The sequence below is a fragment of the Cricetulus griseus genome, chromosome 8, assembly GCF_003668045.3.
Source record: "Cricetulus griseus strain 17A/GY chromosome 8, alternate assembly CriGri-PICRH-1.0, whole genome shotgun sequence".
NCBI classification, from domain to species: domain Eukaryota; kingdom Metazoa; phylum Chordata; class Mammalia; order Rodentia; family Cricetidae; genus Cricetulus; species Cricetulus griseus.
Window position 1 is genome coordinate 9,329,402 of NC_048601.1, and position 26,664 is coordinate 9,356,065.

Below are 26,664 nucleotides of genomic sequence, written 5' to 3' on the forward strand. Positions count from 1 at the left end.
ATATAATATATGGTATGGGTGGGGTTAAATTATTTTCCTTCAGGTAGTTGCAATCTTCATTTGTGAATTATTTATGCTATTTAAAATATTTGATGTAATAAAGAATAAAATAATAAATTAGCTACTAAATAAGTTGGCTTACATCACGATCAATTCCTTTTATGCACAGGGCTGGGTTCAGAGGAAGATGACAAGTCTTTATATCTTTAAAGAATTCTTCCAGATTGACAATCTCTTTCTTTAGTACATCCTGTGAGAAAAATAACCAGAAAAAACAATGTTTAAGAAATTGTAAGGAACTCCACTTTTGATTTGAGTTACATCTTGCTTCTATTGATCAAATAAACCCTTTACCTCAGGGTGATACTGTGATTGACTGTGGGATTAGGTGGGTGGTAAATGACATATAATGGAGCAGCAGGGAGAGACAGTTGGAGGGATGGTGAAAACACCCAGCCAAAGAATTCATGTCTTTTTTCAATGACATTAAGTTCAGCTAGAAGCAACTGTCAAACAAAGCATTGTACAGTGGTCAAAAGCAAGGTGGGTTGGAGTTGATTGTGGTCCGATGATTGCAAATGCTTGTGCTAAGCAGTTATTCACTTGATGTTTTTCAAATAATTTCCTGAAATCTTCATTTATAGCTATCAAGTTTTATATGTAATAGCCAATGCATTTTTACTAAAAATATGTATATACATTAGTAAAAAATGACACAAATGTCAATGACACCATGCTGTCAGGAACAATAATTTATGAGAACAAATTGTTTGTGCAATACCAGTGGACACATTTCTAAGTTCTTTTCATCCCAGATTTGAAAGTTCTTTGTGCGAATGATAACAATGAAATTTAATTTGCTGGTTAGTAGAGTTTAACTCTGGAGAGTTTCTTAACTCTTATTCTTGATTCATGTCAAATGACAAAATCTATTTCTTCCAGGATCAAGAAGAAGGAGGGGAAATTCCACCTGACATTTTTCTGCATCTTTCCTGCTTGTATTGTCTATATGTGGCTTTGCCTGATGATATCATGGAGGAATCTATGGTCCTCAGAGAGGGACTCGAAATCAACAGACCCCACATAATTCAAATTTCCCCAGTAATTGTACAGTGCTTCACACAGGAAGATGTTGCCAACAGTTCTGACCTTTTGTCTCACAGGCAAATTAGCTGGAGCATATCTTTTGGCCTTTGTTGTATGTTTTTGCAATATTGTTACAGGAAAATGAGAGAAGTCAGCAGTCACTCTTTCCCTGATTTAGCCAGACTATAAAACAAACCATTTTCCTTTAGGAGTTGAGGTTCCATTCCCCAATTTTTCTGGAGTTTCAGGGAAGCTAAGGGTGGAGTTTTGTGGTAACACTCCCGGTAAGCAAAACCTCTTTGCCATTTTCAGCAGTTAAATGTAATTCAGTGCTTTTCATTTAAACAGAAAAGATTTTTAAAAAAAAAAAAAAAAAGAGTTAACGGAATGGGAGATGGCTCAGCAGGTGAAAGCTGCCTGACAATCTGAGTCTGGTCCCTGGTCCCCACAGTAGTAGAGCAAAAACTCCTGAAAGTTGCATTGCAGCTTCCATTCCCACACCATGGCATGTGTGCACTTCCTGAGACATCATACACGTACACAACACTAACAAAATAAAATTCACAGGAGCACTATTCAAGGCTCATGGTAGGAGAGAGGACAGAAAATTTACGAGCCAAAGGTAGCTGTTGATTGATGCAAAATTTTTTTTGATATGCCAGGCCTGTTGCACATATGAGCTAACAGTGGCTGTCTGCATGAATGAGACCTACATAAGATAGAGCCGGTCAAAATCCTAACAGGGACTGGGGAGGGGCTCACAAAGTCCCATCAATAGCTCTCCAGCTATTGGTGATTGGCATCTGCTGGTAGAGGGAGAGTCAGTTTCCTGTGAGATGTAGCCCTCATGATAGGTTGCCCATGCTCTTGTGGAAGTACTAAGTGGACTCACTGGTTTGAAAAAAGGATAATGGATAAAGTTGGCAGGGAAAAATGTTAGGGAAGATACAGGAGCATTTGAGGGGGCAGAATGGGGGTTGATTTGGTCAAAGACCCATCATACCCATGCATGGGATTCTCAAACAATGAAAAATACTGAAATATAATAAAATGTAAAAGTTTTAAGAAAGAGAAAAAAGAAAGTTTTTACTCCTCCACCTCTTGTTTATCCTCCTCTTAGTGTCATATGAAAAGGTATTTTTTTTAAACCAACACCTGTTGGTTTAAATGTGAAAAAGGAATAGCGAGTGTCACTCCAGAGCTTGATGCAAGCTGTCAAAGAGGTACCAGGATTATTTAGCTATGGTGTATACCTGAACACTAAGGAATTCTAAAGCCAGGGATGAGAAACAAACCTAAACCCAAGTTTCTAGAAAGTTCTACAAATTATAGAATGTGCTATTCTTTTTCGGTTTTTAACGGAGAAATCCAAGGATTTAAAAGGTGTTACCTTTCGTATGTCGGAAGTATCCTTGGGGTATTTATGTATTTCCCACTTAAAGAATACATTCCGTATTTGTCCATTTTAGTTCCCCTGCCTCCTACTTAGGTGAAGCAGTACAGCTTCTGGCATTTTATTAAAGGCAATGACTTTCTATAGGAAAATCCTAGTTGGGACACAAACTTGGGACATTTTGTATGTTGCTATTTTCATATCGTCTCGTTGAGCATTCTTATTGACTTTAGACAGCGCACAGGAATTATGAGTTTCCTTGAAGAGAAGATTATGCTTTAGCTGTAATTTCTACCCTTAGCTTCTTGTCTGTGGTAAGTAGTCAACTGCTGTTGAGTAGCGTTCTTTATGAAGAGGGTGGGTAGCCACTGCCCTCCTGCTTATGACATCAAACTTAAAACAACTTCCTTAATGGTTCTCCTCAATGAAGGGAGCTAATGATGCAGATAATTAAAAAGATCCAATGCGTTCCATTTAAGTCAAGAAAAAGAACAGTTAGAGGCAGCTATGCCAGTAAGAAATTGGCAGAATATTTTAGTTATTATATATGAATGGTTCTCAACCTATGGGTTACAGCCCTTTAGGGGGTTGAAAAACCCTTCCACGGGGGTGACTCAAGACCATCAGAAAACATAGATATCTATACCATTATCCACAACAGTAGCAAAATTACAGTTATGAAGGAGCAACAATATAATTTTTATGGTGTGTGGGGGGTCACCTCAGCATGAGAGACTGTTTTAAAGGATTGTGTAACATTAGGGAGGTTGAGAAGCACTGCACATGCAGATCTTAATATAATAATATGACTACTCATAGTACTGTTGAGGTTTATTTAATTAATTTTGTTTGTTATCAAAATGCTTTTTAGAACAATACAGAGCTAGATTATGATCTTCTCCCAGAAGCCTGACTGTGTCACAGTGTAAAGGTTGTAACCTTGGGGGTCTGTAGAGGTCACACAGTGGTACTTAAAAGCTAAGGGTGTTTGCTGATCTTCCAGAGGATTTGAGTTCTGTTTCCAGAGTTTAAGTCAGGAAGCTCACAACTGCCTGCAACTGCAGTGCCGTGGCTCTGCTGCCTTCTTCTGGCCCGTGGGAACTCCTACACTCATGTGAACATACTCACACAAAGACATATTCACATATACACAATTAAGAGCAAGATAAAATTTAAAGAAATACTATTTCATCGGGACTTTTTTTTTGCTCAAACTTCTTTCATATCTTCTTGTTATGACCCGTGTGTGTCCCATGCACCTACTCACATACCAAAGTCATTTGTGTCGTGGTGATTGAGAATATTATTAACTTTAAGAAAAGTAAGTGACAAAAATGCTTCATTTGAAAGTCTTGTGGCTAAGTATATTTGAGGAGTTTGTTTTCCAAGATAGGAAACTGAAACAGTTGACTCAAAGGTAGACATTTTAGGGTATGCTAAAGATTGATTTCTTCACCAACCTGTCTCTGGTGGTCACTGGCAGACTTCACTTTCTCTCCAATATCCCCCAAAAGTTTGACAAGTTTCTGCTCCTTGGAAAGCTCATTGTTCAAGGCTTCTCCTACGCAGAACTGCAGAGCAGCCAAAAGCTTCTGATACCAGCTTTTAAAGCAGTCTTCAGCTTGTGCCTCCCTCAGCAGCCTGGAGGAGAGAAAAAAAAAAATCCTAGGTCTAAAGGAGATTCTCTTATAACATCCTCCAGCAGGAACAATAAATACATTTTAGAGGAATCTGTATGTCATGGCTGGGGGCAGTTTAGCAGCTTAAAATGGGGAGAATGCTGTGTATTTGTTGGCAGTCATCAAATTTCATCTGATAGCTAATGAGCCTCCAAGAGAGAAGAATCAATAAAAACGCTGCTCTTTCGTCTGGCAATTCCCAATGTGCTTTGTCTTCTTTCACTCTTCTTAATTTTATAACAAACACTTAAATCAGGAAATCCCAGAATTTCTAAAATATGGGCAACGATTTATAAAAACTTTTTTGACAAGGGATGATGTTACATTGTAGCTTAGCTATGAAGGCCAACTTTTTGTCAAGTTATCTATCCCCAATCCATCACATACATATGTATGGATCCCACCCCACCCCCAGAATGTCCCCTGGCAATTTGAAGGAAGACATTGTAAAGGAAAGAAATTGTTTTGTTTGTTTCCAGACATTTCTGAATTCAATTTTTAGCTCTACACCATATAAACCACTTAAGCTGGAACATATTTTCTGTGTTTTAAAAAAAGATATTTCAGTTCAGTTCTTAAGGTGTGTGTGTGTGTGTGTGTGTGTGTGTGTGTGTGTGTGTGTGTGTATCCACATGTATGCAGGTGCCCTTGAAGACCAGAAGAGGGTATGGGATCCTTGAAACTGGAGTTATCGGTGATTGTGAGTCATCTGAGGTTGATGCTGGAAACTGAATTCAGGTCCTTTGCAGGAGCAGCAAGTTCTCATAATTGCTGAGCAATCTCTCCAGCCTCTGAACTTCCTTTCTCTGTGTAAAATAATAATCCTCACTGTTCAGAGTTGAATAGAATATAGAGTGCTGACATAGTCATGTGTCTAGCACCTTGGAGCATGAAGCCTTTTTGCATTTTGCAGCTTCCCCATGTCAACTTCAGTGTGCCTGGCAGTCTGCTCACAAAGCATGGGTGACGATGCTTGCAAAGAAAGGGAGCAGTGACAGGAATTTGTTTACTCTGCCTGCTGCTTGGCAATTTATATTGCCTTAAAAGCAATTACAATATGCTAAAACCTTACTTTCTATTATGCCTTAAAACACAAGAGTAGAATAAAAAGGAACAATTCCTTTGAAACTTAACTACTCGCAGATTGATTCTTGTAATCTCAATTAGTCTTTAATTTTCTCCTCTTCTGAAAATAGTATTCAAGCTAGAAGAAGAGCTTGAAGAAAATTACGGGACAAGAATACCAGAAAGAAAAAAGTTTGGCATTATAGCCAAAAAAATAAAAATCACAAAAGACAAAAGGAAAAACAAAAGCAAGACCAACCAACCAAACAAAGCTAGAAGCATGCATTAATTGCCTTTCTCATTGCTGTGGTAAAATATCTACAGATCATGAAGGAAGAAAGGGTTTGTTCGGGCTCACAGTCTGTGGGTACCACACACCAAGCAGAAGCATAAAGCAGCTGAGCACATCGCATCACAGTCAAGAAGCACAAGCTGTGGGTGCTGGTGCTTGGCTTGTTTTCTCCTTTTAATTCAGTTCAGGACCCCCAGCCCACACAATGATGCTGTCCACATTTAGGGTGGGTCTTCTGACCCACTGTAATAAACGCAATCTAGAAACTCCCTCATAGACACCACCAGGCTAGACCCTGCCAGCACATTGTCAGTTAGGATAAACCATCACAGTGCAGCCATTCTTCATTTCTGGTTTTGCATCCTTGCCCAACATATAGTATTACGCAGAGGTGTAGCGATGCTTGCTTTCACCTGTTCAACTCTCTGTTCTGTTACATTTAAAGATTAGCTGATTGAGGTTGTGGCTTTAAAAGTGAAAGCCTCCTCTTTCACAAGCCTCTCGGAGCCAGCCTATCTTCACCGCCACCTTCTTTGTCCCGAAGCAAATACAACTTTGTGTGAAATATCAATTCTTAGTTTCTCCTGGAAAGCACGAGAAACATGTGAACGTCAAGAAACTTGAAGGAGCTGAGGGTGCACGGCAGGAACCTGGTAACCTGGTTACTGTGAAGGGTAGAGCAGACACTGAAAAGCCTTTCTGCTTATTCCCGCGATGAGAGTTTCGAAGCGCCCGACAGGTCACACGTGAACCATGACACCATTTGAAGGTGTGACCACATACGAGAACACAAACCTGCAAGATCAGGCAAAATCACGCACAACTTTGGAGAACTATGCCTTTCATACTCTTGCACCAAGGATTGTGGTGTTGTGCCCTTTTATAGTTTATTTGGGTTCATCGAGGTAGGGCGTTTCCATTTCCCACGTGAGTATTTGTCAGCCTTTTCTTACACCTTGAATATTGAGTCAGTTGTGCTCTGAAATATTTTAAACCATTCCAGTTTATAAGTACAAATCCACAACCATGGAGCTGCTCTATATCTATCTATTATAAAAATATGATATTCTGTACAAACGAAGCCCTCGGCATTTAACTAAAATAATCAAAGAAAAGGCCCGTTTTAGGGTTGATGCCGTAAGGACGGCCAGAACTGGATAGTAGTTAAGTTGGCATTTTAATGCCTTTGTTTTTCATTCTATCAGAAATAAATTTACTTCTCTTGTAAGTCATGCACTCGCTGCTTTCCAGCTCAAGAAGGAAAATATCAGTTTGATTCCTTGTCTACAACGCAGTAAAGCAGTGGAGATTTGCATAGAGAATACGTGACCGTGATGTAAAACACATCAGGGCTAAGAATTCTCAGAGGTTCCTGCTGTGATTTTCTTGGAAAATGTAGCTGGCTTAAATCCCAAATCCTGCCAAGAACACATACTCTCCCGATGAGGCAGGGCTCAAGCTTTATGTGTAAGGAGTTTGCTTTTACACACGGCAGGAATAAAACTGTACAGTGCTAGAGATGACCATGAGGGTCCAATTATTCCATTCCTGCACCCTTAGGCCCAGACACTTTTAGTGGTAATAGAAATTAACAGGGCCCTGGATTTTCAACAACTGCAGGGATGGTTGGACGGCAGTTTCCAGTGGGGTGTCTCTCAGTTGTGTGATGGTGACCTTGCCTTCAAGAAGAGGCAAATCCTCCATGCTGTGGTTTTTACCCATTGCTTCTGTTTATAAGAAACTAGAAATAAGTTGGCTACTGTCCCTTGAGCATTACAGTGATCCTTTTTTGAAAGAGATTGCCAAGTAAAATGTTTAAAAATAGAAAGTAAAGGTCAAGGCACTGACGAGCATCAGACCCATTGAGGGAGCAGGGCTCATGGGCCGACTGTGAGCCAGATCTTAAAGTTCCAGAGACTGCAGTTCATCCTTCGGCCTGCAAGATCCAGCTGTGGTGTTCCTGGATATTATCTCCCATCCAGTTGCTTTGATGAGCTTATCCCAACTGTACGCCCTGGCCACACTGAAACAAGCATACACACATAAAGCCCAGCTAGCTAGAGAAGATTTGGACTGTGTTCAATATTACAGACAGGAAGCAAGAGTGAAGGAAACATAACTTGGGTGACAGCACATCTGCCAGGGTGGGGTGTCTCTAGATTAATTGGCTCTCCTGGGCTCAGAGATGTTCAGAACAGGTTTTCCTCCTCCATTAGGATGGTTCTGAAGTCTTTGAGCAGATGACAAGCATCTGGGCACCTGATAAACAACCTGCTGGAGCCACCGGGAAAGTAGAGAGTTCACATCTCATCAGTCTACCAGCAGGGCAGGGCACAGCAATCACAGCATCCAGTCCCCTTTGTCCCCAAATTCTCTGCAGTCCGACAGCTCTTAATTTTAGTTCTCCACAGCATAGTGCCCCACATCATATGGGCTAGATGAGATTTTTACCACTGTGAATGCCCTGTGAATGAAGAGGGGCTCCAACCCATCATCAGGAAAGGATGCATGGAGTCCCACCATGATGAGCAACTCCGGGGCTACTCTAGGACTCATGCCTGCTTCTGTCTCCTCCTGCCCTTGTTGCTTTTTTCACATGATCTGAGGCATGTGGATCAGGAAACTAGCATTAAAAACATTGTGAGATTCTACGATGTGAATTCTTCAAGGACAGAGACCCCTGGGAGAAATAAAGGCTGAAAGTCAACACTCAATACAGAATTGTTCATATCAGTATTTTAATAGTGCGGCTAGTTTTGTCTGAGATACCTGGTTAGTGCTTCACACCGAGGAGGAAGGTGATGCACACGCCCTTTGATTGGTTCATTGATAACACGCAGGCTTGCTTTCGCAAATATTCATCCTGCTGATGTAGCATGTCAGCAGGAGCCAAGACAAATGTGTGCTCTCCAGTCAGTCATCATCAGGCAGCATCTATTTACCAACACCAACAGTTTGTAACTAACGAAATGTAAAAATGCTCACCAAGGCAATAAGTAAATAGTTACATTTTTCTTTAGAGATTATTTACATTTTTAAACTTTTAAATATATGGGGGGTTCTATAAGAGATGCAGCTGACACTGTCCATGTCACACATGTCACACATTCTTATTTGTTTATAGGTGGGCGTTCCTTTGTGCCCAACACTGTGTGATAGATATGATTAATGTTTCCAACACGATGCTTTCTCTTTTGAAAAAGATTGCTCATCCCCCACTTTGCCAGAAGATCTCCAGTGCCTTCCCATGACCAGAATATATGATGGGGGACATCTATATATATATATATATATATATATATATATATATATATATATATGTTTCTCCTATTGGTTGATGAATGATACACTGATTGGCCACTAGAGGCGGGAAGATAGGCAGGGCTAAGGGACGAGGAGAATGTTGGAGAGGAGAGAAAGGCCTCAAGGAGTCACCATGTAGAGCCCAGGAAGATAGGATGCACCAGGTGTTCTCCGGCAAGATAAGGCCATGTAGAAATACATAGTAGTTATGGGCTATTAATTAAGAGAGAGCTAGCCAGTAAGAAGCCCTATCCACTGGCCAACAGCTTTATAATTAATACAGTGTCTGTGTGTTTATTTGGTGCAAAGCAGCTGCGGGACAAAACCCTCCATCTTCAAACATACTTATCTGGACCACACCAGCTCAGCTATGTGGTTTGCCCTGGTGCTGACCCAGAAACTGGATGGTCTCTGTGTGCATGTTCAGGTATATTACACATTCTGATGGGTTTATTGGAGCATCTCTTGTTTTGCTTTTAGCTGTGAGAAGATCCAGGAGCAGTTTCTAGATGACTGGGGTAAGGGAACCCTGTGGAGCAGAGTTCACTTGCAATGCTCAAAGCCTGGTGAAGGGAAGTTGCAGCCAAGCAAGGCTTGTTTGCTTACAAGCTTCAGCAGTCTTGGGCCTCTGAGTTGCTGTGGTAAGAACTGTTGGCCAGCCGTGGTGGAACACACTGTTAGTCCCAGCACACATTTGGCAGAGGCAGTCACATCTCTGTAAATTCCAGGCCAGGTTGGTCCACATGGTGAGTTTGAGGCTATCCGGGGCTGCATAGTAAGACCTTGTCTCAAAAATAAAATAAAATAAAAAAAAAAACCTGATGAATATGCCAAATCCCATACTTCCCCCCTTCATTTTTTTTTAATTTTCACACATTTGTTTGAGTTGCCTTTAGAATGTGGAACATACTTTTTAACCATCTCCAGTGACAGCACTGAAGATAATTGAGGGAAAACCTAATTACTGAAAATAAATAAAAAATTATCAGGAGCCAAGTCTAGTGAATTAGACGACTGATCCATTTCTGGATACTACTTCAGAATAAAAGAAAAAAAAAGTCTTTAAGCAATAAAAGTAGCTTTTTTTTTTTCCTGTGGATCATAAAAAGCCCCAAAGGGTGCTTCAAAACATGAGTCGGTTCTGCTCATTTGAACATGTATGGTCCCCCTTAATGGTGAAAATTTTACTGTTATTTTATTATGACTAGCATACTTTTTGATTCATTTAGAAGTCTGAATAGGCCTATATGCCATCTGTTGCTTTGTCCAGCCAAATGTTGTGCATCTGAAAGGAGACAGCAATCGTGAGATGAGATTTTTCAGGGTCTACACGACACGGTTAAACATAGGTGAAGTGCAGTGAGGAAGGCTTTCTACACACTGCTGGGGAGCTGATAACTCTGCTGCAGTGGCAGCATCTAGAGTCTGATCTCCTGAATTGGAAGGATGAATGATATGTACCCTTGTTGCCTCGGAGGTATCTACAAACACCTCATCTTGTCCTGGCTGTGGGGAGGTGCATCTGTTGTCTCAGCCTTTGGGAATCTATTGCAGATTTACCCTCAAGGCTTTAAACTGATGAATGCATTAGACAGAGCGTTACTCTTACTGGGAACTCTGCACATGTTCTCAGATGGGTTGCTTGGAAGCCAGGAGTCCAGTCATCTGCATCTGCATCCTGGGACTGCAATAGTCCCCTTAGGACCCCCAGTCTTGCAGAGTGCCATGAGCAGGGGTGCATACAGAGAGTCCTTTACAGAGATTCAGGTGCATGCAAGCGTGGGAGCCTGCTACTCAGTAAAAGGGACTATTTCCCCTGGGACTGTGCAAACAGGAAGCGATGTCAGGGCTATCATGGCGAGAAGGATCAGCAAAGGAGTGCGCTGTTTTCTGTATCCCAGCTATTTTACAAATTGGGGCTATAGTTTTCTCACGTTTCTCAATAAGCCCACGAAATGCAACTGTGTGTGACCACGTATGTGTAGGTAAAATAGGAGCCAAAGCCAAATCTCCCGCTATGAAAGTACCCCACACCCCTCCACGCCCTCACCCCCATCCCTGCACCCCAGAGCTGGAGCTCATACCCAGGAACCACAACATTCTTGTCAATGGATTCTTGTGTGGGTGGGGGCGGAGCCACAGCTCAGACCGGGAATTTGCTAATACCTCTTTGTCCTTCTGTATGTGGAAGTTACTTTTCCTTTTTCTTTTCTCTCTCTACCCCCAAAGTCAAGGGACATGGGAAGTCAATTAGGAAGCCACTAACTCACCTATTACCATTGCAGGGTCCCAATCTAAAACACACCTGATGCTGGGGCAAAAATGGGTACGAGAATATGTGGAATTACGGAGAAAGGATATGTTACATTGGAAAGGACTGGTGCGAGTTATCTGATAGCTAAAATCTACCAGGGAGTTTTAGAATCTACTCCACTTTGAATTAGAGGGTGTAGATGGTCAAAGATAGGACACAAAAGATAAAGAAAGCTTTATTCAAAACTACCAAATTCAGTCAGTTTGGAGAAAACTGTAGGAGACAGTTAAAAATCTGAGTGAGTGCAAAAGGAAGGTTGTCACAGGAGAAGGACCTCGGCATGTCAGAAGAAAAAAGGCTTGGAGCACAAAACAAGGACATGGGGTTTGTGAAGCCTCGCCTTGATTGACAATTTGATTGAATTAAGAAACACCTGGGAGATTGTAAAAGCACAATGGTGGTGTGTCTATGAAGCTACTTGTAAGGAGTCTTTCTCTGGCCTACCAGCCAGCTCCCAAATAATGACAGAGACTTCTTATTAATTATGAAAGCTTGGCCTTAGCTTAGGTTGGTTTCTAACTAGCTCTTATAACTTAAATGAACCCATTTCTACTAATCTACATGCTGTTATGTGGCTCATGGCTTTTTACCTCTCCTCCTGCATGTCCTGCTTCCTCTCTGTCTGGCTGGCAACCCTGTCTTTCTTTCTCCCAGACCTCTCTCTGTCCAGAAGTCCCTGCTATACCTCCTGCCTAGTTAGTAGCTTTCTATTAAACTGAACAGGTGCCTTAGGCAGTCAAGGTTAAACAGATACTTCATGTCTTTTCGTAATTAAATAAATGCAGCATAAACAAATGTAACGCACCTTTCTTTACACAGTTAAGGTAATATTTCTCAGCATAGAGAGATGTAACCCAGATTTACATAGTTAAAGTAATTTCCAAAACAGCTATTTCCAGAGAGGTTAGATCTAATGAATGACTCTATTCCTTGATATAAGTTTCAAATCTGAAGAGGCTATTGGGAGGGAGAAGATGGGGTCTGATGGGAAGAAATGGATCCCTGGGATTGTGGTTTGGAGGCTGTTTCTTGCTCTGTCTCCTTTGTGTTCTGGTTTGCTTTGCTTCCAATCTTCTATGGTGTGAGGCACTCTACCACACTTCACCATGATCCACTGACACCTTAGACATTTTATATAAAATGTGTCCTCCTTACATTGTCTCTGTTATGTGAATTCTGTCACAGTGATGATATACTTAATGTGGGGTTCTTTTTTTTTTTTTTTATAAAGACTTACTGTGTGTCTGTCTGTGAGTGAATGCCACATATGTGCAGTAACTGCAGGATCCAGAAGAGGGCATCATATTACTTGGAGCTAGAGTTACAGGTGATTGTTAAGTCTCTTGGTTTGGACTGAGAGAACAGTCCTCTGCAAGAACAGCAAGTACTCTTAAGCACTGCACCATCTCTTTAGCTTGAACACAGGTTTCTCAACCCTAGACTCGCAAAAGCGTTAAGCTAAAATTGTTCTCTTGTCCTTGGGTATCCCTTTCTACTTAGTGTTGGCGCTCAGAGTATATGCGTGCATGTATATAGCCACTATATTAATCATCATAGTTAGATAAAATGTTTTATGCACATCGTAGTCACATATTTCATTAAAACGTTGAGTGTCTTTCCAGGCGAAAATTAGCCATGGATAGTATGCAGCTTGTGTGATCAGTAACAACTGGAATTACTGTCTTGCAATGATAATTCTTAGGATCAAAAGGGACTGGAAAAAGCTATGCTAGGTAGGTAAGTTTCCCTCTGAGAATTTTTACCTGTTAGACAAAATAAGAATCATTCCTACTTCTCTTGCTGAGGGGTGTTGCTCACCACATCCTTCTAATCTACTTACATGCATTCAAATCTTATAAGTATTTAAAGTATGAATAATATGATTTAGAACAGAAAACTTGCCCTCATCCTCTGCCAGTGGCCATATGAGAGGAGCAGCAGATGGCAGTTGACTTCAGGGTGTTAGCACACCAAGAGGCAAATCCCTGATGGTTGAATTTAGGACAGGTAAGGCCCAGAAAAACCACAGACTCCAGAATGTCTTTTGCTTCTGCTGTGCCTTTACATGTTTGCTGCTGCCATCTTTCTCTAGCATCTGTCATGGTGTGAATGGGTATGGGGGGATTCCCACTGCCTGCAATGTAGTGTGTTAATCTCATAGAAACATACTGTTCTACTGGGCATTTTTACCTGTGGGTTACTATGAAGATGATTGATTCCTAAGCTATCCTGTCCAATTGATAATAATAATGTTAGTTTAAATAGAGTTTTAATAAACAAGGAAGTGTCACACAGCTAGAACACCAGTTTCTATCAAGGAGGCATATAGACTGTGGCTTAGGTTAATGATTAAGAAAAACAAGTGAGTCCCAGTAGCCCACCTAGTTTAAATTCTATTAATCTTAATGCTGAAAGATGCAGTCACAGGTTTGGGTGTGCATCATTAGCTGAATAAAAGCCTTAAAATAACTTCAGGTTAGAACACATGTTTTGATAATAGCTTTGAGGTGAAAAACCCTAGAAAACATCTAAAGTTCACAAGGACACACAGCTGAGGTAAAAAATACAGAGCAGACCAGTTGTTACTAGATGATGTACTCTCCTTGCCAGGATTGGTTGGTGATCAATGGTGATGATTAGTTCCTTGAGCCCATTGCTGCCCTCAGTCTCCTGATATAAGAAATTATTGATGAGTGGATATACACCCTAAAGAGTTAAAGCAGAGCTGACTGAATCTTTTTCATATAAACGTTTAGATTTGTGATTTCTTTAATATTCTTTATAAGAAAACTTTTCAAGATAAGTAATAAACTGATGAGTCTCTTCTTTGTAACCACAAAAATGCAGTCTGCCAGTAAAAGACCTGACTGAGAACAATAGCTTGCTTGCCTACATGGTTAGTTCATAAAAAGTTTCTTGGGTATGAATGTACGTGGGCTCTTGGGATAATTTGTTTTTCACCTGTAACAAGTAAAATGTTAATCATGTAAGAGATATGGAAATGCTGGTTTTTTTTTTACTTGTATTCATTCAGTTGAAAAACAGGATGTTGTATGAATGTGCTTCTTTTGGGTATATGCCTAAGAGTGGAATTGCTGGATCTTGTGGTAGACTCATTCCCATTTTCTTGAGGAGTCGCCATACTGATTTCTAAAGTGGCTGTACAAGTTGGCACTCCCACTAGCAGTGGAGAAGTGTTCCCTTTTCTCCGCATCCTCTCCAGCATAAACTGTCATTGGTGTTCTTGATGTTAGCCATTCTAACAGGAGTAAGATGGTATCTCATACCCAAAAGAGCATATTCATACAAGAACATCTGTTCAAAGATGTTCATAGCAGCACTATTTGTAATAGCCAGAAACTAGAAGCAGCCTAGATGCCACTCAACCAAAGAATGGATAGAGAAACTGTGGTACATTTACACAATGGAGTACTACTCAGCAGAAAAAAAACAATGGAATATTGAAATTTGGAGGAAAATGGATGGAACTAGAAAAAAAACTTTCTGAGTGAGGTGACCCAATCACAAAAAGACAAACATGATATGTACTCACTCATAGGTGGATTTTAGACATAGAGTAAAGGATTACCAGCCTACAATCCACACTGCAAGAGAGGTTAGTAAACAGGGAGGACCCTAAAAGAGACAAACATTGTCCCCTGGAGAAGGGGAAAGGGTCAAGATCCCCTGAGCAAATTGGGAGCATGGGAAGAGGGGGGAGGGAGCTAGGAGATTGAGAAGGGGAGAAGAGGAGGCATGCAGAGGACATGAGGGAGCAGAAAGTTTGAGTCAGGGGAAGAATAGAAGATAACAAGAATGGAGATACCATAATAGAGGGAGACATTTTGGGTTTACAGAGAAATCAGGCACTAGGGAAATGTCTGGAGATCTACAAAGATGACACCAGCTAACAAGCTAAGCAACAGAGAAGAGACTACCTTAAATGCCTTCCCCTGATAATGAGATTGATGACTGACTTATACGCCACCCAATAGCCCTCATCCAGCAGCTGGTAGAAGTAGAAGCAGACACCCACAGCTAATCACTGAACTGAACTGGAATCCAGTTGCAGAGAGGGATGAGTGAAGAGCAAGGTCCAGACCAGGCTGGTGAAACCCACAGAAACAGCTGACCTGAACATGGGGAAGCTCTTGTTCCCTAGACTGATAGCTGGGATACCAGCATGGGACTGATCCAGACCCGAGGATGTGGGTTTCAGCGAGGAAACCTTGGAAATCTGCAGGACCTCCTGTAGTAGTTCAGTCCTTATCTCTAGCATAGGTGTGGACTTTGGGAGCCCATTCCACATAGAGGCCAAGACACACTGGGGTGGGCCTAGGCCCTATCCCAAAGGATAGGATAGACCCTGATGACACCCTATGGAAGGCCTCACCATCCACCATCCACCATCCACAGGGAGCAGAAAGAATATGTGACAGGTTTTAGTTGGGGGGGTGGTAGGGGAGGGCTGGAGGGAGAAGGGAACCGGGATTGTCATGTAAAACAATCTTGTTTCTAATTCAAATAAAAAAATCTGAAAAAAATAAACCAGAAAAAAAAAAAGAAAAACAGGATGTAACCACATTGTAATTTTTATGTTGCCTAAAAGATTTTGCTGGGGTACATAAGCTATAAGGGAAGGAATAGAGATAGAACTAGAGAGAATTAAATGGAGTAGAAGGGAAACATTAAGAATGAGAGAATTTGAAGAAAAACATCAAGAACAAGAGTGTTAGGGGGAGAGCAACAAGAGAGTGAGGAGAGGGGCAGCATCTAGAGAGACAGAAGGACGTTTCTGGACAGAAATAAGAAAAGAGAATAGAGAACACAGAGTGAAGGATCCAGAAGAATAAAGAAGGAAACCGTCAAGAGAAGAGTGTGAGTGTTGTTTTCCCTACCTCCCCAGAGGCTGTTCACCAGGCAGCAGTACCTCTCCCATTCCTCACTCTTCAAGGTGGGTTAGTTTTTGTTGTTGCAAATCATTTTTCTTAAACTAAGCATAGTGAGCTCTCTCAGAACCCAGTCCCATGTTACCACCTGTTCTTGGTAGTTCTTAAAACCAACACCATTGGCTGCACAAACAAGGCTGGCTATGGAACCTTCCACCTTCAATCCCGCTTCCCTCATGTCTTGCTTTTCTCTTTCCTCTGAACTGCAGGATCCCCCTGCTCCTGCAGCTCCTCCTTGGGTAAAACCTCCACCAAGTTCTGCTCTGTTGTGTGTCCTGGGCTCCTGGTCATTCTTCATCCCTCTCACACTAGTCAGAGGCACGCCCTCATCATAACCCGCATTCTCCAGGAATTGATGTTACATATGCACAGCATTGTATGACATATTGAGACTTCTGTCCCCTGCTCATTTGATTAGTTAAGGGGACTGAATTGAAGGACTGGCTCAGTGTCCCATGCTGGGAACACAGAGGAGTTCTTTGCAAGCCATGTGTCTGTGTTAAAACTCACTACAAGGTGATCTGGGCTTTCTATCTGTACCAAGCTTGGCAAGGGGTTCACGGGCATCATTGAATGGTGAACAGTGCCAGTGATCCAAATTCCAGCTCTAGAACTCTGTGTTTGTAATTCTCACTGCAGCTACCAAGCACTCATTTACACTATATATTTTCCAAGCCCTTGTCTTGCTGCTGTGGTAGGCAATTTATACATGAGCTCTGAGTATTGTAAATCCTTACAATACTGTGCTACTGTGGTTCATGGACACTGAACAACTTCCCAGAGGCAAAGTTGGTGGTCTGAGGATGCAAACTCATATTATGTGATCCCAGCCCCCTTACTTACTACTCCCAGGCTGTGCCCCTTGATAGCCCAACAAGCTTGTTGCCAAACTGACACTAGCATGGAATCTAGGAATCATTTTTTTCTGCCAGTCGCCTTTCCTACTTTTAGTTGATCTGTGATGAGGGGATGTCCTTCTGTATATATTTTTCCTCTTATTGGTTGATGAATAAAACACTGTTTGGGCAATAGCCAGTAGAGGCAGGAAGATAGGCAGGACTAGGAGACGAGGAGAATTCTGGGAAAGGTAAGCAGAGGAGCCACAGAAGAGGATGCCATGGAGGAACCTGAAGGATAGGATGCACCATGGATTCTCTGGTAAGATAAAGCCATGTAGAAATACATAGATTAGTAGTTACAGGTTAATAATTAAGACAGAGCTAGCCAGTAAGAGGCCCTAGCCATCAGCCAACAGTTTTATAATTAATAAAAGTCTATATGTGTTCATTTGGGGCTGAAGCAATGGTGGGACAGGCAGCAAAGAAAACCAGCAACAGATCTGTTCTTTTCTGCTTCCCTCTTCTTAATCCACCGAGGCTGCACTCTCTCAGACTGCCCTCTTTCTTTTCAAGTTCCTTCTGGTTCTATTTAAAAACTCCTTGCCCAAGTTCATCAAAAATTATTATTTTCCCTTTTTCTTTTAACATACAGTTTTAAATTTAAGAAAAGCTTGTTACACTAAGTATAATTTTGTGTGAAATGTTTTAAGGTTGGAAGCCTTTGTCCTCCTCACCTCACCCAGAAGATGCATTGAAATGTGGAATCTATTAGTGTAAGCCATTCATCGAAACCACTCTTCCTCCATCCCTTCCTCACTTAAGAAAGTAAAACTGACATTGGACTGTGTGAAATCCTGGCCTGCTGTGGTTCATCAAGAACCATAGGAGTAAGTGGCATTAGAAAAGGGGAGGGGAAAAGGAAACTAGATGGAAAGTAATTCACAGATAGCATCTGGGACTATAAGGCTCCAGATGGGCTGTGCACAACTAACATGTGTTCTTTGCACAACACACCTTAATTGGACCCATGGTTCCAAATAACTACAACTTATAGCAGAAGAGAAATGGGGACTGACTAACATCAGCACATGTACACAACACAATAAATTCTGCCTGACGTGTAATTAATGCTCAAAGCCTGCTGGGTGGAATTTTAAATTAGTCAGAGAGATGACTATTTTTCCCTTACTCTTGGAAAATATGGCTCTGAGTTCCTAACTCCGTTCTTTTAATTTTTCTTCCCCGGATATATGTTTAGTTCTTTTAAAGGCAATCTAAGCATCTTTTTTATAAAGTTCCTTTAACGAAATTTCTTTTAACGATAAAGCAATTCCTTTGCTGAATGGGATGAATGTTTCATGAGGGTAGCAACCTAATATTAATAATGAAATAATCCTCTTTACCCCCCAGGCTTTTGTTCTCATGCAGCTCCTGTGGAAAACCTTGTTATAATCTCCATGTTGTGAGGGGAGCAGCTCAGGTGTTTGAACACAGCTGGAGGGGCAGTTTTACAGGTGTAAGGCAAGGCTGGCTTTGAAATACCCCGTGTTCTTGGCACTTCAGCTTCATGTCACAGCTGGGGCAGCTACTTCAACCTTCATCTTTCAGAGTCACCGACAGCGTGGTTTGTCCTGTCAAAATGTTGAAGTTTCCCTGGGATGCTTTCCAGATTATTTGGAGCTGTGTTTGATGTTCTGAGAAAATATCTGGGATGTTCTTGTTCATCCTCATGAAAGATGCTGTCCCTTGAAGTGGTCTGGTTCCTTTCAGTTCCGTTCCTTTCAGAAACCCAGTGAAGGCTTCCTGTTACCCTCTGAGACCTCCACGACCCACCTGCTAATTGCCTTTTGACTTATGTGATGTCTTAGAGGCACTTTCCAGAATGGACTTTGTGGTCAGGAATCTCCATACGACATAGTGGGAAACAGCACCAGGCACTCCCCATTTCTAGCATTTTCATATGCCTACATCAGAAGCTGCGCTCATCCTGAGTGTTTATTAAATGATGGTGATGTCTGTTATCAATCTGTTGTTCATATTGACTGAATGTTTCTATTTAACACTGGTTTTGGAAGCCCTGACACTTGAGATATTTGAAGATAAGACTTTTTCTTTGAGTAGTAAATGAAGATGATGTGAGGTTATAATGGGGGGGTCAGTGATCCAACAGGTCTGGTGCCCTCGAAAGAAGAAGGAGGAAGGTCTCTGAGGGATGTGCACCCAGACAGAAGGTCACGTCAAATGTCTGCAAGTCAGATGCAGCCCTAATCTTGTACTTCTAGCTTCCAGAACTATGAAGAAATGAATCTCTGTTGCCTAAATAATCTGACTATTATTTTGCTATGGAAGCCTCTTTTAGTTCTCTTTCTTTTGCTGGGACAAAATCCTGTGACCACAAGCAGTTTGGGAGAGAAAAGGGTTTTTTTTTTTTTTTTTTTTTCTCTTACACTTCCAGGCCAGAGTCCATTGCAGAGGGAAGTTACAGCAGGAACTTAAAGCCAGAATCCGGAAACAGGAATGCCACTTGCTTGCCCACTCTCTTATACAACATGGGCCAACTTGTTTAGGGATGTGTAATGGAGTGTGCCTGAAGAGGGAAGGAAGCTCCCATGTTTCTCTGGGTTCCTGCATGTGTCAAAGAGCTCTCCAAATCCTGTTCTTTGTGTCCAATACAGACTTTATCACATAGGTATGATCAATTATAGCATAGCTAGTGCACTAGGCAGACAACTCACCAAGTTGACAGTTAAAGCTAACTAGTCATTGATTCCCATGTTTAGCAAACATTGAATGCCTATTTTTAGGTCTCTCTGTGAAGTATTCTCTCTTCTGGGCTATGAGCCTAGACCCTTCTAGAACAAAGAGGTCTTAATACATCACCTATTGTCAGATCTGTTCAGTTTACTGACCTTCTTCATAGCCATCTCTACCCATGAAGAGGTCTTAATGTATCACCTATTATCAGATTTGCATAGTTTATTGAGCTTCTTTATGGCCATCTCTATCCAAGACAGAAAGGTCAGTAAAGATGAGAATTCCTATGACTCATCTTGGCAGAGAGAAATTCTCAGTTCTATAGCTTTCTTCAGAAGGGGAGCTAAGCCAGAAAGCATAGAAGAAAACCTCACCATCAAAATAGGCATTTAATGTTTGTTAAACATGGGAATCAATGACTAGTCAGCTTTAAGTGTCAACTTGACACAGCCTGGAGTGTCTGAGAAAGGAATCTCAATTGAGGGTTAGCTCAGATTGGATTGTCTTGTGAGCCTCTGTGTGCCTGCCTGCGTGTGCATACATTGCATGGGATTTCTTGATTGTTAAGCAATGCAGGAGGGTCCAATCCACAGCCCACCATAGGTGCCAGCATTCTCTAGGTAGGTGGACTGTATAAGAAAGCTGGGTCAGATTTCTTAAGCCTGTAAGTCAGACAGCAAACAGCACTCTCCATGGTTTCTATTTGGAGTTCCTGTTTGAGTCCTACCCAGAAGGACAGTGACATGTAAACTGAAATAGATCCCTTTGTCCCCTAAGTTACCATTGATCAGTGTTTCATCACAGCAACGGAAGGAGACTAGACCACCCATCTTCCTGAACTTGATTTCTTGTATTCATGAATGAAAATTTCAGGACATATACCCAGCTAGCTTGCTAACAAGTCTAGAATTATGGACTCCTAGCAAATTGTATTTGCATATGTATTTTCTTTGCATAATCAAACCTTTTTCATAGGCTTCTGTGCAATAAAATTTTTGAAAACATAAGCATATGTTAAAGTACAATTGTTAGAGTACAATTTACTAATACATATTAATTAAAATTAAACAAAACATATATATGTATATGAAGTTTTTACAATATTTTTAAAAGGTCTAAGGAAATGGCCCAGCATACACTGCTCTTGCATAGAACCTAAGTTCAGTTTCTAGCATTAATGTCAATGACTCACAACCACCTGTAACTCTAGTTCCAAGAGATCTGGTGCCTCTGTTCTTTGTGGGTGATGCACTCATGTGCACTACACACACACACACACACACACACACACACACACAGGAGAGCGCATACTCACCAAAATCCTTTAAAAATAACAAAAATAAATCATGAAAAAGAGACAAAAATTTTAAGGCAATAGCAGTCCTCTGTCCCACTGTAATTTCAGGACTCAGGTCATGGGGAAAAATTAAGAATGTTGTTAGCAAGCAGAAATAATTTCTTAACTGAATTGATTTAGGTGTGGCACTCCTATTCATTGGTAGTTAAATTAGTTAACTCTAGATAATCAAAAAGTTTGAAAAGAAAGTACAAACCAAGCCTATGTAGAAAGCATGTAATGGGGGTCATGTAAGCCTATTCATTTAATAAATAACTAGAACATTTATGTTGACTTCTAAAATATTAACACCAGAAAATGCTGAGCCTCAGAATCTGGTCTTACTTACTATGTGAACAGTTTTAACGAAAAGTTTTTCAAAAAGTGGTGAGGTGACTACTAAAATTAAAGTCGCCGTAACAATCTACAGGTAGCGTGCCTTTGTATGATAATATCATTTTTATCTGTCTCCTTGTTAGAGACTTATTGTCTGCTCCGGACATCACATTACTTAGTGATTTCTAAGTCACTCCCTTTGTAATTACCCATCAAGGAAAGGCTCAGAATCCTCACTTTGACTTTAATGAGGCTCTTTGTCTCTGAAGTCATCAATGGAGGCTGGACTGCTTAAAGGGCTGATAATTGAAATTGCTTTGGAATTAATTGGTTAGCAATTTTCTTACAAAAAAGAGTAGTATGGTTTACCATTTAACTTTCTTAGAAAATGGCATTTGCTCTGGTATAATTGGAAAATTATTCATTTGAATTATGAATACAACACTTTTATGCTCTACCATTGGAATTCTCCCTAAAACATTATTTTCTGCCATGTCAGTATTTTATGTTAAACAACTCCAATAATTCTAAAGTCACTTTTTTCTTATTTTGTTCATTACTTGAATTTCTTTCCTTTCTCCCTTATTTTAATAGGTGTCAGAATAAGATAATATACTGTATTATTTTTCTATTAAGAGTGTAATGAGTAATGGGGAAAACAGGCTGAAGGCATGGTCAATTGTTGAATTTTAACCAACCCCCCACTGAGAATTCTGAAATGTGTAACTACAGAATTTAATAACAGCCTATTATCTCTGCATAAAAATCATTTTGCTTCATTTTATCTTGAGACGGGATTTCACATGACCCTGGATGGCCTGAAACTATGTAGCTAAGGCTGGATTTGAACTCCCGATCTTCCTGCTTCTCTGAGCTCTAGACGACTAATAGTCAGGTCTAGGACCACTATGTGCAGCTTTTTCTATAAGAAGTTTCATTTGAGTTCACCTCATTTATGTCCCCCACCTCTCTCTCTCGGACTAGGATCATCTACCCCGAAGTATGCAAAAGACAAACTAAGGGGTTAGATGTATCTGAGTTTGAAATGTGACAGGGCCATTAATAGTCGTGACACTTGACCCATGCTTTTGTGGTTGTAACTGCAATGGACCCAGTGATAATTAACTTGCAAGAGCTCTGTGAAGCCCTTATGGAAGCCTGATATTGCAATGAGCTCACTGATGGCTGGAGATGTTTCTGCTAGTACTATTTATTAGTATACAATGTCAACATAGTCCATGCTTCTACAGACCTAAGAAGCATACTTGGCTATGTGTGGCCCATCTTATCCCCAGCTCCACCAGAAAAGTTTTGCCAAATATGTCCACATAGAAAGTCTCAGCTTCCCTCAATCAAAATAACTGCTAAGTTTAAAGTATTTCTTGTCTGAAGGTTGCTTAGCTCTCATGCACAGTCTGATAAAGGCAAGAATGACGGAGAGCTTCCTCAAATGTTCGGGACAAGTCTGGCTTCAAGGATATTTGAGTTCAATATCTTCAATTGGTTTTATGTCATTGTGAAAAGCACCAGGAAAAGAAAAAGAAAACCCTACTTCAATAAGAGTCAGGGACATTTGTAATAAGCCTAGCAACAGCAGAGTTGAAGTCAAGAGCCTGTAAGAACAGCGAGAGAACCCACTGAGCAGTTCTCTACGGGGGCCATTGTTTCACCCATAAGATGGCATATAGGGCTGGGTCTTATTTTTTCAGCACACTGAACAGTGGCGGTGGACATGATTCTCCTTGATTCACGTATTTGGGATCTTTGCATTGCTTTCAACAATCTGTATTGGTTGAGTTTGACATAGTGTCCATGAACACAGGTGGAAATTGGTGTGGCACAGGTGTGTCAGCACAGAGCCAGTGGCCCATTCCTCGGTCCAAATAAACAAGGGTGTCTTGCTTCTGAGAAGACACAGTTTAAAATGTTAAACTGTGTTTAACTTCCAGGTTAAAATGTGCACAGCACTTGAGAGAGTAACTACTTACTCCAGTGTTTTCCCACAGAGGGGAAAATTTAAGAACCACAGAAGCATGTTATAAAATATATCTGAACTATAGAAAGACTGGCTGAAACCAATCTTTTCACAAGTTGTTTTAAAGTAGAGAAGTAGCTTTGAGTTTTTTTGAATTCTGAAAATGCAGAAGCTTTGAATGGCATTTTATTAGGGACTCCAATGTTCCACTTACTTTCAACCACGAATTTTCTTATTGAGAGTGGGCTGGACATCTGGATCCCTGTTTTGTTTTCTTGTTTCACTTCAGGTCAGCTCCTGAGAACCTGGGAACTTTGTGGCTCAGACTAACATATTAAAAAAAAAAAACAAACACTAAAATGGGAAATCTTTTCTGTTTTTAAAAGTATAATGGGTTAGGCCAAGTGAGAGGAAAATGACTTTGTTGGATTCTTCAGATAAAATAAACACACACACACACACACACACACACACACACACACACACACACACAATTAACCCAGACCGTGACGATACAGTATAGACTTCAACATGGCCATGGGGAGTAACCAAGACAAGACAACAATAATCATGGCTAACATGCCTGACATGCCAGAACTGATGCTACAGAGGAGGGAGGCAAAAGAGAATCAATTATAGGATGAATGAACAAATGATTAGATTTTTTTGACTTGAAACAACGCAGAATGGGACCTTAGTTGGTCATTTAAACAATATCCGTGGGCACCAACCCCAAATCCCCCCAAAACGCAATTCAGTTATCTATAGTTGCTTAATTGCTAGGATGGGATACACTGCAAAAGCAGTATACCTTAATTCGGGAGAAATGAAAATGTGTAATTATGGCCACGACTTAGACTACATCAAGGACGGCTTAATCTACTGCCTCTTTTTAATGGTTTTAGATAATCACATGAGCTGTTTTGTCTTTCATCAAGAAAAGCAGAGTATCCTTTCAAATCGTCAGCTCAATAATTTGGATTAGTTTATACTCTGAATAAGTTAGGTGACCGAGAAGGTTCAGTATTTAAGAGGGGAGTCACATTTCTTTCAGCTTGCTTAGGGTGTGCCATTTTGATTTCTTGGATGTGGCTTCTAATTTGATATAAATAGGCTATTATGGTTTTTTGATTGATAGGACCCAATTTTCCAAAGGGTATTTTGGCTAAGAATTAAGCACTGCTCAATAGAGTGAGAACATAAATTTCCTAGAACTATATTATGAAGATCCTTTGATGTTTAAAATGTGCAAAAATTATCAGCTGTGAGAGAGTTTACTGTGTGATTATCATCTCTTAGACCCTTTTTTGGGAACCAACTGCTTGGAGTGGGGAACAGTGAGCCTATTGGTTGGTATTTATTTCAAAGTAGTTCTACTTTGAACATATCATTATCAGTCCAAGTACACTGCACTCCAACTGCAGTGGCCAGTGCAGCTATGATGGCTGCTTCAGAAGGCCTTGCTCCAGCTTTAGAAGCCTCCACTCCAAACAAAACAAGCTTCATTGAAGTTGAAATGACCTCTCACTGCCCTGCACCTGTTTTCACTGGGTGAAGAGAGCCTTTCTTGAGACTCAGAAAAAAACCCACCATGGTGAAGTGTAAAGTGTGTGATTGTCCATATGATAAGCTTTTGACTTGATTATATGTGGGGCTTGTGATCAATGGAATCAGAAGTTGTGTACATGAGGGACTCTGGGACAGAATCATAGGCACACACGTGTGTGGCATTATCCTCTTCCGCTAATATAGTCAGGCTACTCTCCATACTTTTGGGTTAGTTTGGGGATTTGTTTCCTGTAAGCCATCCCTTAGTGTGGCAATATTATGTCCCCATAAAGGCTTCTTTTAAGTGATCTCTTAAGTAATCTTTCCTCACCTGCTAATGGTCTCGTCATTGGTAGAGTGGGCTAAATTGGTTGCACAAGGAACAGAAAGGCTCTAGGACTTCAAGTTCAAGTCTCACCCAGGAGCAGCAGCAGCAAGAAGACAGTCTAAGAATTCTAGAGACATGAACAGAAACCAGGAAAGCATAACCCACAGAACACGAGGGGCTAGAAGAACTGAAAGGCAGAGCTGGCAGCCATGCAACTAGAAAAGTTTCTGAGAAGAACGAGGGTTGAGAACTAAGGATCCAGTTACTCTTGTTGCAGGGCAGCCAGAACTCAAAGCCCAGAGGAATAGCCTTGACTAAGCATTTAGATCAATAAGCCTGAAGCCATTAGCCTCTTGTTCTCTGGGTCTACAGCTATGACTAGTAGGCCCATCTACTATCTTCTGGCACTCGGGCCTGAAAATAGCATGGAAGCTGCTCTTTGCCTGCTCCTATCTCCCCTCTAAATAGAGCAATAAAACCCCAGCCAACATTTGTGCAACATGCAGAGACTCATGGTTACTGATTACTGAGTAGGGGTAATATGTTCTTAGGCACTGTGAAAAGTCCTTTAAAGCATAAGGATTTTTAACTCCAGAAATGCACATAACTTCCCATGTTATTGGGAAACATATACCAAAATACATAAGAGACAAATAACAACATGTGCACTTTTGGCATTAAAAATCATTTAGGAAGAAATCATTCAGAATGAGGACAGGAAGGACACACGTATGTGCTTTGGGAATCAATCCCTGAAAACCAGTGACACGGATGTCTGCCTTGTGCAAGAAGAGACTTAGGGATTTTCCAGAGGGGACTCTTCTAGAGTTTTAGCAAGAGCCCAGTGCCAGTAACAGCAAAGGGTGTTTAAATGACTGACGTGAAGTTCAACCAGAGTTCGGTTAGACTCCAGCAAGAAAGACAAAATGGCTGCAGAGATCTAGTTCATAGAAGCTCTTAGGTAAGTAGCTAAGAGATGATTTCATTCTGTAGCTCCAGAGAAAGCAGGCTGTGCATAAAAGAACTTTGAGTAAGAAAAATGTCAAATCTGTGTAGGCCAAGATTGAGGTGAGCTTCCCTGTTCATTTTGTGTTTGAGAGATGGAGTCCATCAAGAGTAATTGTGTTGTCTGAGATGGGGCAACTGGCCCTGCCGGAACACTTTGTTGGTTTACAGCACATTTTGATGGCATACCAGAAGGCTCTCAATAATGAGAACAACTCTTGTTTGTTTCTTTTCAGATAACTGCATTGCTGTCATTGACTATGGTCCACTGGAGGGCAGAACTGTGCCCAGCACAATACCTCATGCCCCAATAAAGACCTAAATCAGTGTTCCTTAGCTATTTGATGCCTGAGATTTCTTTTGTTACATAATGCCAAACGGATGCCTTTCCCCAGCATACTTGTTTGAAACTTCAGTGTGAAGGAAATCACAAATAAAAATCAGAATGAGTTTTGAAGCTGA

The 26,664-nt window shown here is 40.9% G+C and overlaps 1 protein-coding gene across 3 annotated transcripts in view; it reads right to left on the bottom strand.

Moving 5' to 3' along the window:
- Pik3c2g (phosphatidylinositol-4-phosphate 3-kinase catalytic subunit type 2 gamma) overlaps positions 1-26,664 on the bottom strand; it is a 302,408-nt gene that overhangs the window by 124,827 nt on the left and 150,917 nt on the right. For all 3 annotated transcript variants that reach the window (XM_035448879.1, XM_027429943.2, XM_035448878.1), the window contains 2 exons: positions 3,940-4,120; positions 143-250 (listed from right to left, as the gene is read on the bottom strand). In XM_035448879.1, coding sequence (XP_035304770.1) covers positions 143-250; positions 3,940-4,120 — 289 coding nt within the window. The remainder of the gene's footprint in view (positions 1-142; positions 251-3,939; positions 4,121-26,664) is intronic.